This window comes from Lutra lutra, chromosome 12 (assembly GCF_902655055.1).
Source record: "Lutra lutra chromosome 12, mLutLut1.2, whole genome shotgun sequence".
Lineage (NCBI taxonomy): Eukaryota > Metazoa > Chordata > Mammalia > Carnivora > Mustelidae > Lutra > Lutra lutra.
The window spans coordinates 90,913,873-90,930,943 of NC_062289.1; the positions used below are offsets into that span (position 1 = coordinate 90,913,873).

Consider the following 17,071-nt stretch of genomic DNA (forward strand, 5'->3'; position numbering starts at 1 on the left):
GATCCTGTTGTGTAATCCTCTGGAGAATGTTAAGATTTTTGTGTTAGGGGACACTTGGGGGTGGCTCAGTTGGCTAAGTGTCTGACTCTTGATCTCAGTGTTGTGTGTTCAAGCCCCATGTTGGGCTCCACGCGGTGTGGAGCCTACTCTAAAAAAAAAAAAAAAAAGAAAAAGAAAAGAAAAAGGATTTTTGTTGTTGTTGTAAATAGGCAGTGACCCTGGTTAGGTTCAGACTGCACGTTCTGTCTTCTGTGGGTGGTAACTCCAGTGTTAGCTCCATTTTCAAAGGTTTTGTTAATGCTTCTCTGCTTCTCTGGTAACACATGTTACCCACGGGTCAGTCTGAGATGCTGTTGGTTTTTTGTATGTGGTTTTTTGTTTGTTAACTAAAGTATAGCTGACATGCAGTGTTCTGTTAGTCCAGGTACACAACGTAGTGGTCCAGTGATTTCAGCCGTCTGTCCGTTATCACCAGGACAAGTGTCGTTAGCATCTCTTACCGTACGGTCTTGACTGTATTCTCTAGGCTGTACTTTTCATCTCTGCGACTTATTATTTTATACCTGGAATTTTGTACTCTCTTAATCTCCTTTACAGTGTTGCTTATCCTTCCATCCCACCCACTTCCTCTGGCAACTACCAGTTGGTTCTCCGTATTTACTGTCCGTTTCTGTTTTTTTGTTTTTTCTCGTTTTGTTTTTTAGATTCCACATCTGTGAAATCATATGGTATTTGTCTTTTTCTCTTTGACTTATTTCTCTCAGTATAATACCTTCTAGGTCCATCATGTTATAAGTGGAAAGATTTCACTTTTTATGGCTGAGAATATTCCGTTGTGTATATATACCGCATCTTCTTCATCCGTCCATCCATCCATGGACACCTGAATTGCTTCCATATCTTACTCTTATGAATAATGCCACAGTGAACACAGGAGTGCATGTATCTTTTCGAATTAGTGTTTTTCTTTTCTTTGGGTAAATGCCCAGAGGTGGAATTTTTTAATTTTTTGAGGAACCCCCATACTGGTTTCCACAGTGGCTGCACCAGTTTCCTTCCCCACTAACAGTGCACAGGGTCCCCTTTTCTCCACATTCTCGCCAACACTTATTTCTTTAGATACTAGCCGTTCTGACTCCCATGAGGTTATAACTCATTGTGGTTTTGATTTGCATTTCCCTGATAAGTGGTGTTGAGCATCTTTTCAGGTGTCTGTTGGCCATCTCTGTGTCTTCAGAAAAACTGTCTATTCCAGTCCTCTGGAGATGGCAGTGTTTTGTTTTGTTTTTAAGATTTTATTTATTTATTTGACAGAGATCACAAGTAGGCAGAGGAGGGGGGGAAGCAGGCTCCCCACTGAGCAGAGAGCCTGATGCGGGGCTCGATCCCAGGACCCTGGGATCATGACCTGAGCCAAAGGCAGAGGCTTTAACCCACTGAGCCACCCAGGCGCCCCAGCAGTGTTTTAAATCTTAGATGAAATCCCGGAGCCGTTGCTATGTGCCGCATTGGAGCTGTCCCGCACAGCTCAGAGAGGAGCTGGAGATTTGTGTGGGGGCTTGTACAAACAGTAACAGGCTCTCCGTCTGTGTGCTCCTCTCTTCATCCCTATACTTTCCAGCATTCAGGGGCTCTTTGGGCAACTGACCAGAAGAAAGGGTTTCTCTCGATCCTCCCTACCTGCTTCACTACGAGCTCTGTGATAACAAGGCTACAGAGCAAAGAGGGGGGAAATTCCCACAAAGACATCCCTTCCCCAACACACACAGTCTTGGGACTGCAAGGGCCCTTCGCCTCGGTTCTTCAGAAAGGTGGCCTTTCTTTTGGAGCTCGAGTTCCTGCACTACCACACAACTCTTGGAGCTCATACTTGGGGCGTGGCTGAGAGAAAAGAGGGAGAAAATGAGAAACCTTTCCCCATGTGGCCCCTTCCTCCACACCCCACCATCCGGAGTTGACTCTCCAGTGTCCTCAGGTGTTAGCTTTGTGTTTTGTCCAGAGGATTTGGTTGTGGTCAGCAGGAGACAGGCAGTAAGAGGCTTCATTCCTCTTGGCCAGAAGCAGAACTCCCACTTTCTCCTCAATGATTTAAGTAAATGAATAGTTGGCAGTCAGGGGCTGTGTTAACTGAGGCCTCTTTCCATCCTGTCCTCAGTCTCCTCATCGGTGACCTGCTCATTCCCCACCATGAAAGGGGGGTGGGGGACGCAGCGGATCTCATTCTGGAACATCCTGCAACAAAGCAGCTCGTCACTGTTCTGCAGGGAGAATCTCAGTAGGACTTGATGGTAAGGGCCTATGTCAAGATGGGAGTGGGTTGCCAAGGCAACAGTCACTCTACCAACAATGCTCACTGCCTTTCTTGCCCTGGAATCTCAAGATGAGTTTTTAAATTTTTAGCACCTTTGAGATAAATTCACATGCCTACAATTTGCCGGTTTAAAATTGCACAATTCACAAGGCTGAGTTATATAACGTTCACAAGGTTATGCCGCCATCACCATCACCCCAAAAAGAAACCTGTACCCACTAGCAGCCACTCCCCAGTTCCTTCCAGCTCCTCTAGCTCTAGGCAACCACTCTTCTATTTTCTGTCTCTCCGAATCTGTTTTGGACGTTTCATATAAATGGAATCCTATAAAATGTGACCCTTCGTGACTGGCTTCTTCCGCTTGCACGATGTTTCCAAGACGAACCTGCGCTGCAGCCTGAATCACTTCTTCATTCCTTCTGTGGCCAAATAGTACGCCGTCGTATGAATATACCCCATCTATCCGCTCGTCACTTAATAAACATTTGGGTTGTTTCCACTTTCTGACTATTGTGAAACTGCTGTATCATTCAAGTACAAATTTCTGTGTAGACATAGGTTTTTCGTTTTCTTGGCTATATACCGAGGAGTAGAATTGTTGGCTTACATGGTAACTCAATGTTGAACATTTTCAGGAACTCTAGAACTCTTTCCAAAAGTGGCTGTGCCATGTGACTCTCCCACCGGTACTGGGCGACGGTTCTCATTTCTCCATGTCCTCGCAGGTCCTCACCGGTCCTCGCCCGTCCTCCCCCATCCTCGCTCTTGTCTCTGATTATAGTGTAACGGGTGTGAAGTGGCAGCTCATCCTGGGTTTGATTTTCATTCTCCTGGTGGCTAATGTGATGTTGAACTTCCTTTCATGTGCTTTTTGGCCTCATCAAATAAGTGTCTGTTCAGATCCTTGGCCTGTTTTTTTTGTTGGGCTACTCGTCTTTTTTATTTATTGAGTTGTCAGAGTCTTTAATAGATTCCAGATACCAGTCCTTTCTCAGATGGGATTTGTAAGTGCTTTCCCCCAGTTGGTGGTTTGTCCCTTCATTGTCTTGGTGGTATCTTTTGAAGCCCAGAAGTTTTAAATTTCAATGAAGTTCAGTTTATCCGTTTTGTTCTGTCACTAGTGCTGCTGGTATCACACTGAAGAGGCCATTCCTAGCCCAGGGTCATGAAGATTTACTCTTAGGTTTTCTTCCAAGGATTTTTCTAGTTTTCGCTGTTCCCCTGAGGTCCCGGTGCAGTTACAGTTGATTTCTGTGTATGTTGTGAGATGGGAGCCCGACCTCATTCTTTTGCGTGGATGTCCAGCACTATCTGTTGAAAAGTATTCTTTGCCCTGTTGAACTGTTCAGCACCACTGTTGAAAATCAATTAACCGTAAAATAGGGCTGTTATTCTAGGTATAGTCATCTGATTAAAATTTAAAATCTAAAAGGATATTAAAGTAAGCTAAGTATTTCCATGTTTCCAATTTGGGATCCTGTGCCTTATTGGGGAGGGGGGATATACATCACCATTATTGCCCACAGATGGCTTCATGGGCTTTTCTGCTGGGGATCACAAGATGTTCACAGAGCTCTTCAAGGCCATCCATTGCTGGCCCCACTGAGGAAACAGCCAGAAAGGTCGAGTGATCAGTCCAAGGGCCCTCCTACTCTTATGGGCAATATAGAGAGAACTCCAAACCTGAGATACAGCTTTAAAATGGAGAGCTTGGAGCAGAGCCTGGAGTTGGATAATTAAACTGGGTCCTTCCACTTAAAAAACTATGTCCTTCTAGTTGCTGTTTACAGTGAATCCTTACCAGAGGCCACCGTCAGTGCTACAGAGATAAAGCTTATTGATTTTGGCATATAAGGTTATATTTAAGATTCTCTAATAGCCCAGGTTCAGCAGGACAAAACAGAATCGTGTATTGATTTCTTGAAAAAAAACCTTGATTAATTTGGTCTCTTAAAAAAGAAGCCTCCATGTTAATGTTTTCTTACTTGTTCCCTCTATTTTCTGGATAGAGATACAGCTTTAGGTCAGGTCCTTCTAAATGAAACTGCTGAGCCAGAGCCTGAACAGGCTTTATCTTTGCCATCGAATACAGTTTGCCTTATTATCATTTGGGACTATTTAATCCAAACCAATGGGAGGCGAGCCCTGAGTGGGTGACCCCCAGTTAGTATCCGAGCTCGCTTCTGGCCCCGACAAGCATGGAGTTGGGGTGTGCTGCTGCCTGCTGTCAGAGGGAGAGTGAGTGGGGCGTAAATGTTGTGTTTGCTCCATCTGCAAGTGTTATAATAAGTTACTCAAAGCTCTTAGCACAGGACCAACCAGAGCGTGCCTCCCTCTCAGTCCCATCACATTTTCCTGCCCATCAGATGGATGCTCCTCTGCTGGAGTCTTTGGAAGGTTCTGGTGTCTTTTATTTTAATTGGCGGGCTAGCGCCGACTCCTATGGTGTGATTTTCATTAGAGAGGGGCTGGAGAGAGGAAGTGTTGGAACAGCCCCCAAACCCAACCATGAATATTAAACATAATACAATTACAGCTCTCGGACCAATTATTTTTCTCTTCAACGGGCAAAGTTGATGAAATACTTGCTAGATAGGAATTCACAATATCTACCATTGGCTTCTTTCTGGCCCTGGAATCCGTGGTCTTGGCAGGATTTTGTGCCCATTTGTCGTGCTACCTGTTTCCCAGCACTGAGTCTCGGATTGGAGTGCTGAGGTTGCACACTTGGCCAAGGGAGGTGGTTCAGGTTGGTGGCGCTCTGTCAGAGGCTCAAGGCAGACACCAGTTTCTTGATGTGGGTTTGAATGGCCCGTGTGGACTTCGCACACTGCAGGGTGTGCCATTTCTGTCTGCGGACAAGAAAGCAGAGTGATGCCTCTCTAAAGAGATTCCTATAAATGCTCTTCCTTTTTTCCTGGGGTAGAAGTTCAAGTCTCTTTTGGCCCGGTTTTGTTTTCCTTGGTGATGTAAAATACACAAACCCCGTATCTTTCAGTGTATTTGTTTATTTTGTTTGGAGCCATCCATGCTGGTATCTAAATACAATAGGAAAACAGATGGCAAACTTTGAACTTCTGGACCAAATTTGTGTTTGCCTTTGTCTCCCTAACAGCCAAACTGTAAATTATGGAGTATAAATATTCAACAGAGGGGCTCTTTATGAAAATCACCACAGCAAAATAGGCCCTTATTAACCAAATATGTGCTGAAAAGTACTTGGGCCAGAATTTCCTCCTCCCCGCACCGGCCCTTTCCAAGTTGCCCTGAGTGAGTAGCCTATGGGCGGCGCCCCTTTCCCAGCATTTATACCTTTCCTCACTTCCCCTTCGCACAGTGCCTCCAGTGGCTCTAAATGCGGGGAGGGAGACCTGTTTTTCCAAGCCTGTTGCCTGCTCTCCCTGCATCTGTAACCCCCGGCCCCTCCCTGGGGAGGGAGGATTGCACCGCCAGAGTCAGAGCTCGTCCGCGCACAGCGTGGCCTAGATGGTTCTGTGTGCTGGCCCAGAAGAACCAGGGAATCTCTCCTCCGTGTTCTAGGACTACGTATTTCTCAAATCCAGTTTTGTTTGAAACAAAGCATACATCTAGGAGTGTACGTAAGCTGTGTGTACAGTTTAGTCACAGAAGGCCTGTGCATCCACCCCCCAGCTTTAGAAACAGAGCGTGGCTGGTACCTCTCTAGACCTCAGGGTGCCCCCCTCCCCCATCATGAATGAGTCCCTGTTTCTGAAACAACATGGCAGTGTCTCCGCTTAAAAGGAAAGGGCGCCTTTTCCCCTTCACTCTGCTATTGCCACTCTTCCCCAGGGTAACTGCTATTACCAATTCAATTGTGTCCTTCCAGAATCTTACTAAGAGTTTTCTTCCCCCGGCCCTTTTTTTTTTTTTTATTTGACAGAGATCACAAGTAGGCAGAGAGGCAGGCAGAGAGAGAGAGAAAGCAAGCTCCCTGCGGAGCAGAGAGCCCGATGTGGGGCTCGATCCCAGGACCCTGGGATCATGACCTGAGCCGAAGGCAGAGGCTTTAACCCTCTGAGCCACCCAGGTCCCCCCCCCCCTTTTTTTAAGAGAGAGGGGCATCGAGGGGCAGGGGAGGGAGAGAGAGAACCTTAAGCAGGCTCCACACCCAGTGTTCGGAGCCCAGTGCAGGGCTCGATCTCATGACCCTGAGATCATCACCTGAGCTGAAACCAAGTCGGATGCTTAACTGAGCCACCCAGGCACCCCCAAAATCTTAAAATTTTTCAGCTTTACTTGAACAGGCAACCCACACATTCAAAATTGAATTCAGAAGTACAACAGAGAAGCCAGGCTTCTGGGCACTTCTCTTCCTGAGCAGCCTGGTCCTCCTCAGCCACGACTGCCTGTCCGCGTTCTCCAGAGGGTGTCTGTACGCACACAGCGCACACACGTTGATTCTTCACCCCCACACCGGTCACACCACCAGGCCGGCGCTCCTCACGTGGCGCAGTGGCTTAGGGACTGTCGGCCTGCCCCGCTCTGCCTCCTGCAAATATGGCACCGGGGCGGCTGGATGGCCACCCGGAGCTGCCGTCGCTGGCACGCAGCTGACGGAGCTAGTGAACCGTGCCGCGAACGCTGCTTCTGGTGTTCCTCACTTCGGTAGGATACGCTTAGATATGAAATTCTCGTTCTGAGTAGTGCTCTGGAGTGTGAGTATGCATGCCTTTCATGAATTCTAGAAAAATACCAGCCCTTAACTATTTGGATATTGCCTCCTTGCCCTATACTGTTTCTCGCTCTAGAACTTCTTTTGGATACACGGTGCACTGTCCCCTTCTATCATTTGCATCTCTTAACCCCTCAGTCACATTTCTTATCTGTGCTCTGTTTTAGGTCATTTTTCAGATTTCTTGTCTAATCCACAAATTCTTCTGAATTTAACTTCAGGAGTGGTGTTTTCATTTCCAGAAGTTTTATGAGGCCGCCCTTTTTTTTAAAGGTAGATGTCTTAACTCCCCTTTCCCACCCCACTTATTTTGGGTGGGCCTGAGTCTTACCCTCTTGCCACTGGCTCCTAAGGTTGGCACCTGCCAGCAGCCTTGCCGCAGCCCAGGCTATCCAGGCTGCTTTCCAGCTTGGGCCCTGGGGCAGCCGCTTGCTTTGTGAACCCAGCAGTGCGTTTTAAAGGCTGTTGCTTATCCAGCAGTACCAAGTGATTTTCAGTGGGAGGGTCGGTAAGTTGTCTGAAACAGGAACCCCATCTTTTGCTACTAAAAACAGTGCTATAACTCATGGTCTTAAATGCCCACGTGTGTATTTGTAGACGTGTGTTAGATATAGCCTAGATAAATTCCTAGAACCGAAGCTGCTATGTCAGAAGTCAAGTGTATCGTTTGTTGGCTTATTGCCAGATCGTGCCCGAAGGGCTGCGCTCACATGAGGCGCACATAAGTGCCTGCTCGCCCAAGGCTCCCCAGCCTGGAGGATCTCAGAGTTTACGACCAAACTTGACTTTTGTCAAGTACCTAGGTAGATGACAGGTGGTATCCAACTGTAATTTTAGTTCATAATTTCTCTCATTACCAGTGAACATCTCACACATGTGTAAAAGCCATTAGTATTTTCCCATGAACTATTTTTTCTTAGCTTTTCTCCTATTGTAATATTGGGTTGCCAGTCTTTACTTTCAATTTGAAGGACTTTTTTTAAACAAGAAATTAGCCAGTTCTCTGTTGCAAACATTTCCGCCAGTTTATCGTTTGCCTTGATTTTGATATTTTTTTTCCCCATATGGGAAAATTTTAAACACTTTTATAATTATCAGTATTTTCCCTTTTGACTTCTGAGGTTTTTTTATTTAGAAGGGCCTTCTCTATTCTGAATATTCTTTTTTTTTTAATTTTTAAAGATTTTATTTATTTATTTGACACACAGAGGAAGATCACAAGTAGGCAGAGAGGCAGGCAGAGAGAGAGGAGGAAGCAGGCTCCCTGTGGAGCAGAGAGCCTGATGTGGGGCTCGATCCCAGGACCTGGGATCATGACCTGAGCTGAAGGCAGAGGCTTTAACCCACTGAGCCACCCAGGCACCCCAATTCTGAATATTCTTGTAGCTAATTATATTTAACTCTTTGAGGCATCTAGAATTTAAGAGCTCCAAGCTGAGAAATTTATTATAGTGGCATTTTTTCTTTGAGTACATGTTTTAAAACTAGTGGTTGTTTGTACCTAAGATAGCTATTGATTTTGACATATTAATTTCATTTGACCTGAGTTATTACTGAATTATCTTCGACTGTCATCTTTAATAAACTTGTCCACTTCTCATTTTTTCTCGTATCTAATTGTACCTAATTTTAAAAACAATGTGAAGTATTAGTAAAAGCAGACCACTGTTTTTTATTTTTTTTTATTTTTTTTTTAAAGATTTTATTTATTTATTTGTTAGAAAGAGAGAGAGGGAGCGAGCATGAGCACAGGCAGACAGAGGCAGAGGGAGAAGCAGGCTCCCCGCTGAGCAAGGAGCCCGATGTGGGACTCGATCCCAGGACGCTGGGATCATGACCTGAGCCGAAGGCAGCTGCTTAACCAACTGAGCCACCCAGGCGTCCCGACCACTGTTTTTTAAGGCCACCTTTAGAGGGGCACCTGGGTGGCTCAGTGGGTTAAGCCTCTGCCTTTGGCTCAGGTCATGATCTCAGGATCCTGGGATCGAGCCCCACATCGGACTCTCTGCTCAGCAGGGAGCCTGCTTCTACCCCAACCCCGCCACCTCTCTGCCTACCTGTGATCTCTTATCAAATAAATAAATAAAATCTTAAAAAAAGAAAGAAGGTAAATCTCATCACATTTCTTTTCAGCAGTCCATGGTTTGTTGTAGTAACTTGAAGTATATTAACAGACACCCTCAAGGGGTTCTGCTGTATTTTATTCCGGTCTGAGCACTGACACCGATCTAGCATTGTCTTTGATACTCTGCTCTTATCGTCAGTTTTGGGGAGGACAGAATGTTGGCTTCACCGACAGACCTGGGCAGCTGTCCTCCGTCCTTGCTGGCTGTGGAGCAGCGTGCCTGGCCCCTGGGCTCTTCCCTCCAGGACAGGCCCATTTAGCATGTTTGCGGGACTGTTGCTCCCTTGACAGCCTTCTCAGTCTGCTCATTGTTACCTTTGCGATCCTTGCGGGTCGGTTTGGGTAATTCTTATTTCTTTAGAAAGTGGTTTATTTCACTTAGGTCTTCAGATTTGGAAACTTAAGAAAATCAGCTTAAACCTGAGTGCATTATGACGCAAGAAACAGAATTACTTAAAATCTACAAAAACCAGGTCCATGTAAGTTGGATTTTTGTTTGTTTTTCCCAGGCAGTTTTACCAAATATTTGCTAAACTCTCCCCTCCATCTTTGTAAAGCTTCTGGTCCTGAAGTGCACCCTTCCTGTGTTGCCTGCGTCGAGCTTTACTTTGTGATCTATTCAGGGTGCTTCCTGTTAATACGTGGGTTTATCCTGCCTGCACCCGACACTCAGCAAGTACGTTCGGTCTCAAGCCGGCGGTCCGGTGCCACATTTGAAAATCTGTTTCATTCGTCTCTGCATGGCCTGTGTGTTCTGCCAGTATTTTGGTACATCCCTTTCTTCTAGAAAGTATCTAGGTAGCTGACTTGGGGTCTTCTTCTATGAAGAAAACAAAAATCTTAATATGTGTTTAAACTTGGAAGCTACACTGGGTACAGAATTTTCAGTTCAAATTTATGTTCCTTAGAAATCTAAAAACAATAGGTCTGTGTGTGCATGCTCAAAACTGAGTTTAGGACACAGAACGTGTTTCAGATCATCTCTTCTCACTGCCTATCGGGACCACATTTCACAGGCTGGCATTAGGTCTGTCCAGTTCCCCTCCCGAGTGGTAGGGTCTTTTCCTTTCTGACTCACAGCACAGAGACCATTACATTCACCTGTACTGAAATTTTGCCACATTTAATTTTGGCTGTGTGTCTTATTTCCGGAACTGTGTTGGTATTTCTGCTGGATGAGAAAATTTGTCTCATTATCTAATTTGTCCATATGTGGAAATTCAGCATATACTTAGGTAAAGAGTAGTTTTTAAAGAGGTTCTTAAGGGCGTCTGGGTGGCTCAGTGGGTTAAGCCGCTGCCTTCGGCTCAGGTCATGATCTCAGGGTCCTGGGATCGAGTCCCACATCGGGCTCTCTGCTCGGCGAGAAGCCTGCTTCCCTCTCTCTCTCTCTCTCTGCCTTCCTCTCCGTCTACTTGTGATCTCTCTCTGTCAAATAAATAAATAAAATCTTTAAAAAATAAATAAATAAAATAAAGAGGTTCTTAAATTCAGATTATGACAAAGCAAGTCATTGTTTTGAGACTTCAGATAAGTGGCAACCAGTGTCCCCATGGTCAACCATAGACACCTCCCTTTCCAAATTTCAGCAAGAGGGTGATGAACTGACAGAGTTGAGTTAAATACCAGAAAAGTGTGAATTTCCCAAACGGGTAAGGATCTGGGTTGCAAATGAGTGTGGCTGGTTTATCTCCTGCCCTTAACAGAATCTTAGACTGCCAGCAGCACCACGGTGCTGGGTGCCACACTCACCTGGGACAGCTGCACAGTCAGATGCCAGGCCCCGCTCACCTTCCCTTGGAGTGGACTCGTGCTCAGGGCAGGCGTCCTTCTTGTCAAGCAGAGAAAGAGCATGGTATTTCTCTCACAGCTATCTTGTTCCAGGGGCTTTTAAGTCCTTCTGTCTAGAGAGCTGCGGGCACGGTAAGTGAGCTCATTCCGTGTGCATCTGAGCTGTGCATGAGATGTGCGCCTAAAGGGAGAAAACTTCTCTGCCGATATTTAGATATTTGCGACCAAAGGGGTTTTTGTATGTTGTGTTTTCACAAGATTGTTGTGCACAGACCAGAACCCCTGAGGATGACTCTGTTCTTTCGAGCTTTAACTCACCTCCCCTTTCCCTTCTCTGCGCTCATCTTGGGCCTTCCAGGGTGAGGATCCACGACCTCCGCACTGACAAAATCGCCCTGTCGCTCTCCGCCCACCAACTGGGAGTCTCCGCGGTGCAGATGGACGACTGGAAAATCGTCAGTGGAGGCGAGGAAGGCCTGGTCTCCGTGTGGGATTATCGGATGAGCCAGAAGCTGTGGGAAGTGCACTCCAGGTAACGGGGCACTCACGGGATCCTGGAAAGTGGACTCTGAGAATAAAAGGAAGAAATCTACAGTTGCCCGGACCTGCAAATACACATTGCAAGTCAGGATAAGAGAAGGCAGGCAAAAGCAGGCAAGGTTAAAGAGGGCTTGGCTGCCTCCTGGAGAGCAGCGGGAGCTAGTGCTCACTCCCTTCAGCCGCTTTTATGAGACTTGAGCCCCGGGTGATGTCCACACTGCTTGACTTTGTCCAGCCCTGCCTTACTCGCCAAGCAGGCGTAGTAATCCCTTTTTGTGCTTTCTGTGGTGACACATGGACTTGCCACCAGGTGGTGCCAGAAGGCAACTAAAACTCCTCCGCAGCGGCATTCCCAGAAATAGCTACTTTACCAAGCGGTCCACCCCCTCATCAGGCAGCTCTCCTTGTAGCTCCGGCCCAGGGCACGGCCACCGTCCCCTCTCCCACTTTCCAGCAACTCCGGCTGCTGCACTAGGCTGCCACTCCAGCAGATCTTTTTCTCTCCCTGAAAAGCTGTGTTTCCTCCAGGGCATCATTTGGGGGAGGCTAGGGTTGGTCAGGTCTTCCCCAGAATTTCCCTGTCCCGGCATTCATTTTCCTAACTCATTTGTAAATATACAACCAGTCTTCAAACCTAGTTTGTGGCTTGTCCCGGGCAAGGCCCTCACTTCTCCCCGGGACACTGCTGGGCCTCACCTTTCAGTCTCCTGCCCAGAGCTTGTGAGCACATTAGGTCCTCCCCAGCCCATGCATGCAGCTGGTCTGGTTCTGCTGAGCCTTTGGTCCAGCCCTGCCGAGCATGGGAGCCTCCACTGCCGCTCTCCCCGTTTCCTCCAGCCAGCGCCCCTTCTGCCTTCCTGGCCCCTAGTGAAGTCTTCCAGCTGGTGCCCTGGACTGACAGGGCCTGACTCAGATCCCCCTGAACCTTCAGTACTCTCAAGAGAACGTTCTGTTCCAGCCAAGAAGCCTGTTACCCGCCCACCCCCCAGCCATCCCAGGAGCAGCCCCTGCCGATCCTGCACAGATTGTCTCAGCTCTGTCTTCCCGAAAGGCCTGGCTGATGGGCCTTCACTGCCCTGAGCCCAGTGCCAAATCCTGTGTCTCATCTTGGGGGCTTATAATGTCTCTCATGCAAACGTTCAATTCTTCGGTAGGAATCCTCCGCTGGCAGGCTCCTGCATTAGACATCTTTTATATCCTGTGTCTCCTGGCTTGGTGCTCTGACCATAGGAGGCACTGGATGAAAGTTTTTAGAATGAACAGAAGCCTTTGCTACATTAATTTCTAGCCGTTGTTGCAGAACACTGCAGCCGTGGTAGCCCTCTCAAGCTTCGGAGGAGAGGGGCTTTTAGAACTCAGCCCCACACCCTGCAGCTGGGAGCCTGGCTTGGAGCACTTACCCAAGGCTGGCAGCCAGAAATGGGGCTGTGCTCTGCCAGATGGTGCTAACCTCCTTGACGTCCATGTTGCAGGGGAGTCAGCTGGGGGCACGGGGGGCGGGGGTAAGGCAAGGCAAGACTCTGCCCCTCTGGGGGCCCAGGTTTGTCCTCTGGCAGAAGCTTGGCAGAGAGTTCTAGCATCTCTTCTGAGATCTTTCAGAGCATTTCCCTTTCCCACGGCTCGCTCCCGTCGTGTTTCAGGCACCCCGTCCGTCACCTGTCCTTCAACAGCCACAGCCTCATCACAGCCAACGTGCCCTGCGAGAGGGTGGTGCGCAACACAGACCTGGACAACTTCACCGCTCACAGGAGGTCAGCAGGCTGGGGCTGCAGGGCAGACCCTCGTAGTTCGACTCCGGGAGGAGGATCCCGCCAGGGCCCCCTCTCAGGCACGGCTGTTCTCACGGCAGCTGCGAGCCCACGTGGCTGTGTGGCAGTGCGCGCCTTGTGAGGCCTCCCCCGGGATAGCGCATGGCGTGGGGCACCCACCGCTGTGGCTGAACTCCCAGTGCAGGTGGCTAAGCCCCGGCCTCGTGCTACATCTGGACCCCGGAGCCCCCCACCCAGCTGGGTCTTTCGGGATGTGTCCTGGCCTTCCCTGATGCTGACGCTTTCCACCCGCCGCCCCACCGCTGGCCTCCCCGCACGCCGTCCCCTCCTCCTGACTTGTCTCGAATCCAGGGATTCTGAGTGTCCGATGGCCCGTGGGCGGGAGGGACCCGGGTGTTACCGGAAGCACGGGCCCGGGTGGGGTGCACGCCCGGGGTGGGGTCCGGCAGCATCGTGCTAACGTGCTCCCTGTCCATGTGCTTCCTCTAGACACCGCGGGCTGATCCACGCCTACGAGTTTGCCGTGGACCGGCTGGCCTTCCAGAGCACGCTGCCCATCTGCCGCGCATCCGCAGACACCGTGCCGGGCTACAACTATGACCTTGCGCTCGCCTTTCCCTAGGACCGTGGTTAGGGGAGCACCTCGTCGGGGAGCAGGGGGAAAATGGGAAGAACCAAAGTGGATGAATTTAAAAAAACTACCGAGGAGCTCCGCACCAGGTGCACTGGTCTAACCCACAGGTTCCTCAACTGCCTCTGCTTTCTCCCACAGCCAGTTTGCTTCGCTGCAGCTGCCTATGGAAAGCTGGAGGTGGTCAGGGGCTGTGGCATTGACTCTGTTTTCTCTCCCTGACACTATGCCTCTGAGTGCCACCCACTGTCCCTCTTTCCTCCTGCATCTGCTGCCTGCCGCACAACTCTGGTCACCCTGTTTCCAGCCGGGACCCTCTCCCCTGGCTACAATGTGGGTCCCCCCCCTGCCGTCTGTGCACTACCGTGCAGGGCTCTGCTCCAGTGTGCAAGCCCTTTCCTCTCGGGGGGTCTGGGGTGTGGGCTCGGAGATCACAGACTCCGGGCGCGGGGGGGGGTGATCCTTCATACCACCACCTCCTGTAAACCTAGGTGAGCAGTACTGTCTTTATAGTTTTTACCACAATTTATAATTATATATTTATACACTTACTGCATTAAGGACTGTTTACTGTGGTTCCACAACATGTGGTACAAAGTAGATTTTCTACCTATTTGTTGCATAAACAGTCATCCTCCACCTAGGACGGAGAGTGAGAGCTGGGGGAGAAGCCCTTCTAAACCACTGGGCTAAAGTGGGGCGGCACTGGGGAGCTCCTCCAGGTGACACGTTGCTTCCATTTCCAAAGGGTTAAGAGGGCAAAACATCGTATTACTCTCAATTTAGACTGTTCTGAGCAGCGGCCTCTAATATCCCTTAAAAACACTAAAACCGACAGAACTACAAAGAGAAAGGCCATGCTTCTAGTGGGTGATCAGCAGATATAATCATTAAAAAAAAAAAAATTGAAGGATTTAGAGGATTTACTTAATAGAATTTCCGAGTATGATCCAGTAGAATTTTGTGCCTTTTTAAATATCCCTAGACCATGCACAGAAAATGGCTGTCTCAGAATCACAAAGGCAGGGGCGCCTGGGTGGCTCAGTGGGTTAAGCTGCTGCCTTCGGCTCAGGTCATGATCCCAGGTCCTGGGTTCGAGCCCCACATCGGGCTTTCTGCTCAGCGGGGAGCCTGCTTCCTCCTCTCTCTCTGCCTGCCTCTCTGCCTACTTGTGATTTCTCTCTGTCAAATAAATAAAATCTTTAAAAAAAAAAAAAAATCACAAAGGCAGTCTCAGATTCCACAAAGATACAGCCAGGCCCAAGTCTGTGACCCCCTAATGCAATAAAATGAGGTTAACAAAGTGAAAAAGAAAAATGGAAAATGTGAACCCTCTGCGCCATGAAAACACTGAATATTAAAACGCCAGGGGTGAGGCCAGAATGGACAAAGAGAAGTGGGGTTTGAATAGAAAGTAGATAAATGGCTAGCTGTCACCTCAAATAGTGACCCCAAAGGAAGGAATGAAAGAAGGGTTACCAGCAAATCAAAGTTAAACCCTACGCTTGCCCGTTTTACACTGGACCAGCTTTTTTGGAAAGCCAAAATAGACTTTTTTTTTTTTTAGGGAGCAAAGGGGCAAGTGGGAAAATCCTAAGCAGACTCCCTGCTGGGCACAGAGCCCAGCACAGGGCTCCATCCCACAACCCTCAGAGCAGGACACTCAACCGACTGAGCCACACAGCCAACCCTGAACTATACAACTCTTGATACAAAAAACCACCAGGGGCTGTGAGAAACCGAAAAGGAGGTATTTAACACAGATTTCCAGGGTGGGGACGATCTGCCCACACAAATCCGAGAGAACGAAGCTCTCCTCGTACAAAACTGGGAAATGCTGTGAGGTTTTGGAAGTATTTTCAGATTGATATGCCATCATTACAAACCTCTGTGCAACTTGACAGGACATCGGGCCCAGAGAGTCGCACCTGAAAATCATCCCGGAGTCCCCAGAGCAACGCCTGCTTTCAGACCGCCTTCTGCTTCCTTTCAGCCAAATTACTTCCTAAATAAAGCTGGTCTGCACTTAGCAGATGAAGTATTTTATTTACTCCTGTTGTCATGTGGTGCTCTGACCCCCTTGTGACCTCACTCTGTAAGGTTTTCATCTCTCATAACCTTCGTGCGACTGGACCACTAAGTACGACACATTTTTCTTTTAAGAGGCAGGCCCTGCCGGTTCGATTCCACCACTCAATCTACAGACGCGGTCTCCTGCCCCAGCTTTGCAGCCATGAAAGGTCATTGAAAACCCAGAAAATTTTACCAGAACTAAACGATTGTCATTCACAGCCAACAGCTAGTCCGATGTAAAATGTCACAATTATAGGGGTTTTCTTTCCTCCCCAACCTGTTTATAACATCTCCCCTTAAGAGGGCACCTGAGTGACTCAGTCGGTTAAGCGTCTGCCTTCAGGTCAGGTCATGATCTCAGGGTCCTAGGGTCGAGCCCCTCATGGGGCTCCCTGCTCAGTGGGGAGTCTGCTCTCTCTGCGCCTTACCCCACCGTGCTCTCACACTTGCTCTTAAATATTTTTAAAAAATATCCTCCCTTAAGGAAAATTGCCTGGTTTTGTGAAGGAGGGCTTATCAGATCTAAACTCAATCTGCTGCAAACTTTACACCCCGGAAGGTGCGGAAAGGACCAGAGTTCCTCTAGAAATCAACATTACCCGGTGACTTAAAACCTCTTGGCCCCCGTCCACCTCTTCCCCTCACCCCAGCTTACCTTTATCCCCGTTGGCTAGTCTGAGGGTTTCTTCACAGGATCGGAGTGAGCAGATGTATCACTTCCTTTCCTTCCGTAGCTCTGCTGCTGCTCCGACTCACCCCCCTCCGTCTCCCCTAAAGAGAGAAGAAACTCCCGAGTCACTGGGGGAGCCAGAGGGCCCAACACCGGAGCTCTTGCGTCTTACGTCGTCGTCTGCCTTCTGCTTATACTTTATAAAATGTATGTCTGTGGGTTCTAATAAATTTTTAAAATCTGGTTCTTGTTCAATTACTGGTCACCGCGGCCAGGCGTCCTGTGACCGACACCCCCCCCCCACCACAGTACCCCACCCCTGGAGCGCTCAGCGGGCTGGGCAGCCTTGTTCCAGGGGCCACAGTGGAGTCGAACCACCCAGAACCACCCCTTCCAGGGGTTCCCAGCCCAGGATCCAAGAAACCCACAAAGCTAGATGTGAAGTTGTACACAAGAACATTTTCTGGG

At 48.6% G+C, this 17,071-nt stretch overlaps 1 protein-coding gene and 1 long non-coding RNA gene across 2 annotated transcripts in view; one reads left to right on the forward strand and one right to left on the reverse strand.

Annotated features, from left to right (window-relative positions):
* The window catches only part of FBXW8 (F-box and WD repeat domain containing 8), a 127,929-nt gene extending 113,060 nt beyond the window's left edge, over positions 1 to 14,869 (forward strand). The window contains exons 9-11 of the mRNA XM_047697737.1: positions 11,279 to 11,452; positions 13,101 to 13,211; positions 13,719 to 14,869. Of these exons, the coding sequence (XP_047553693.1) occupies positions 11,279 to 11,452; positions 13,101 to 13,211; positions 13,719 to 13,851 (418 nt within the window). The 3' untranslated portion in view covers positions 13,852 to 14,869. The remainder of the gene's footprint in view (positions 1 to 11,278; positions 11,453 to 13,100; positions 13,212 to 13,718) is intronic.
* On the reverse strand, positions 9,621 to 11,132 carry LOC125082285 (uncharacterized). The gene is made up of 2 exons (XR_007121942.1): positions 10,882 to 11,132; positions 9,621 to 9,949 (listed from the first exon to the last, which is right to left on the reverse strand). It is a non-coding gene; the product is annotated as an uncharacterized LOC125082285 (long non-coding RNA).
* Positions 14,870 to 17,071: the final 2,202 nt, after the last annotated feature.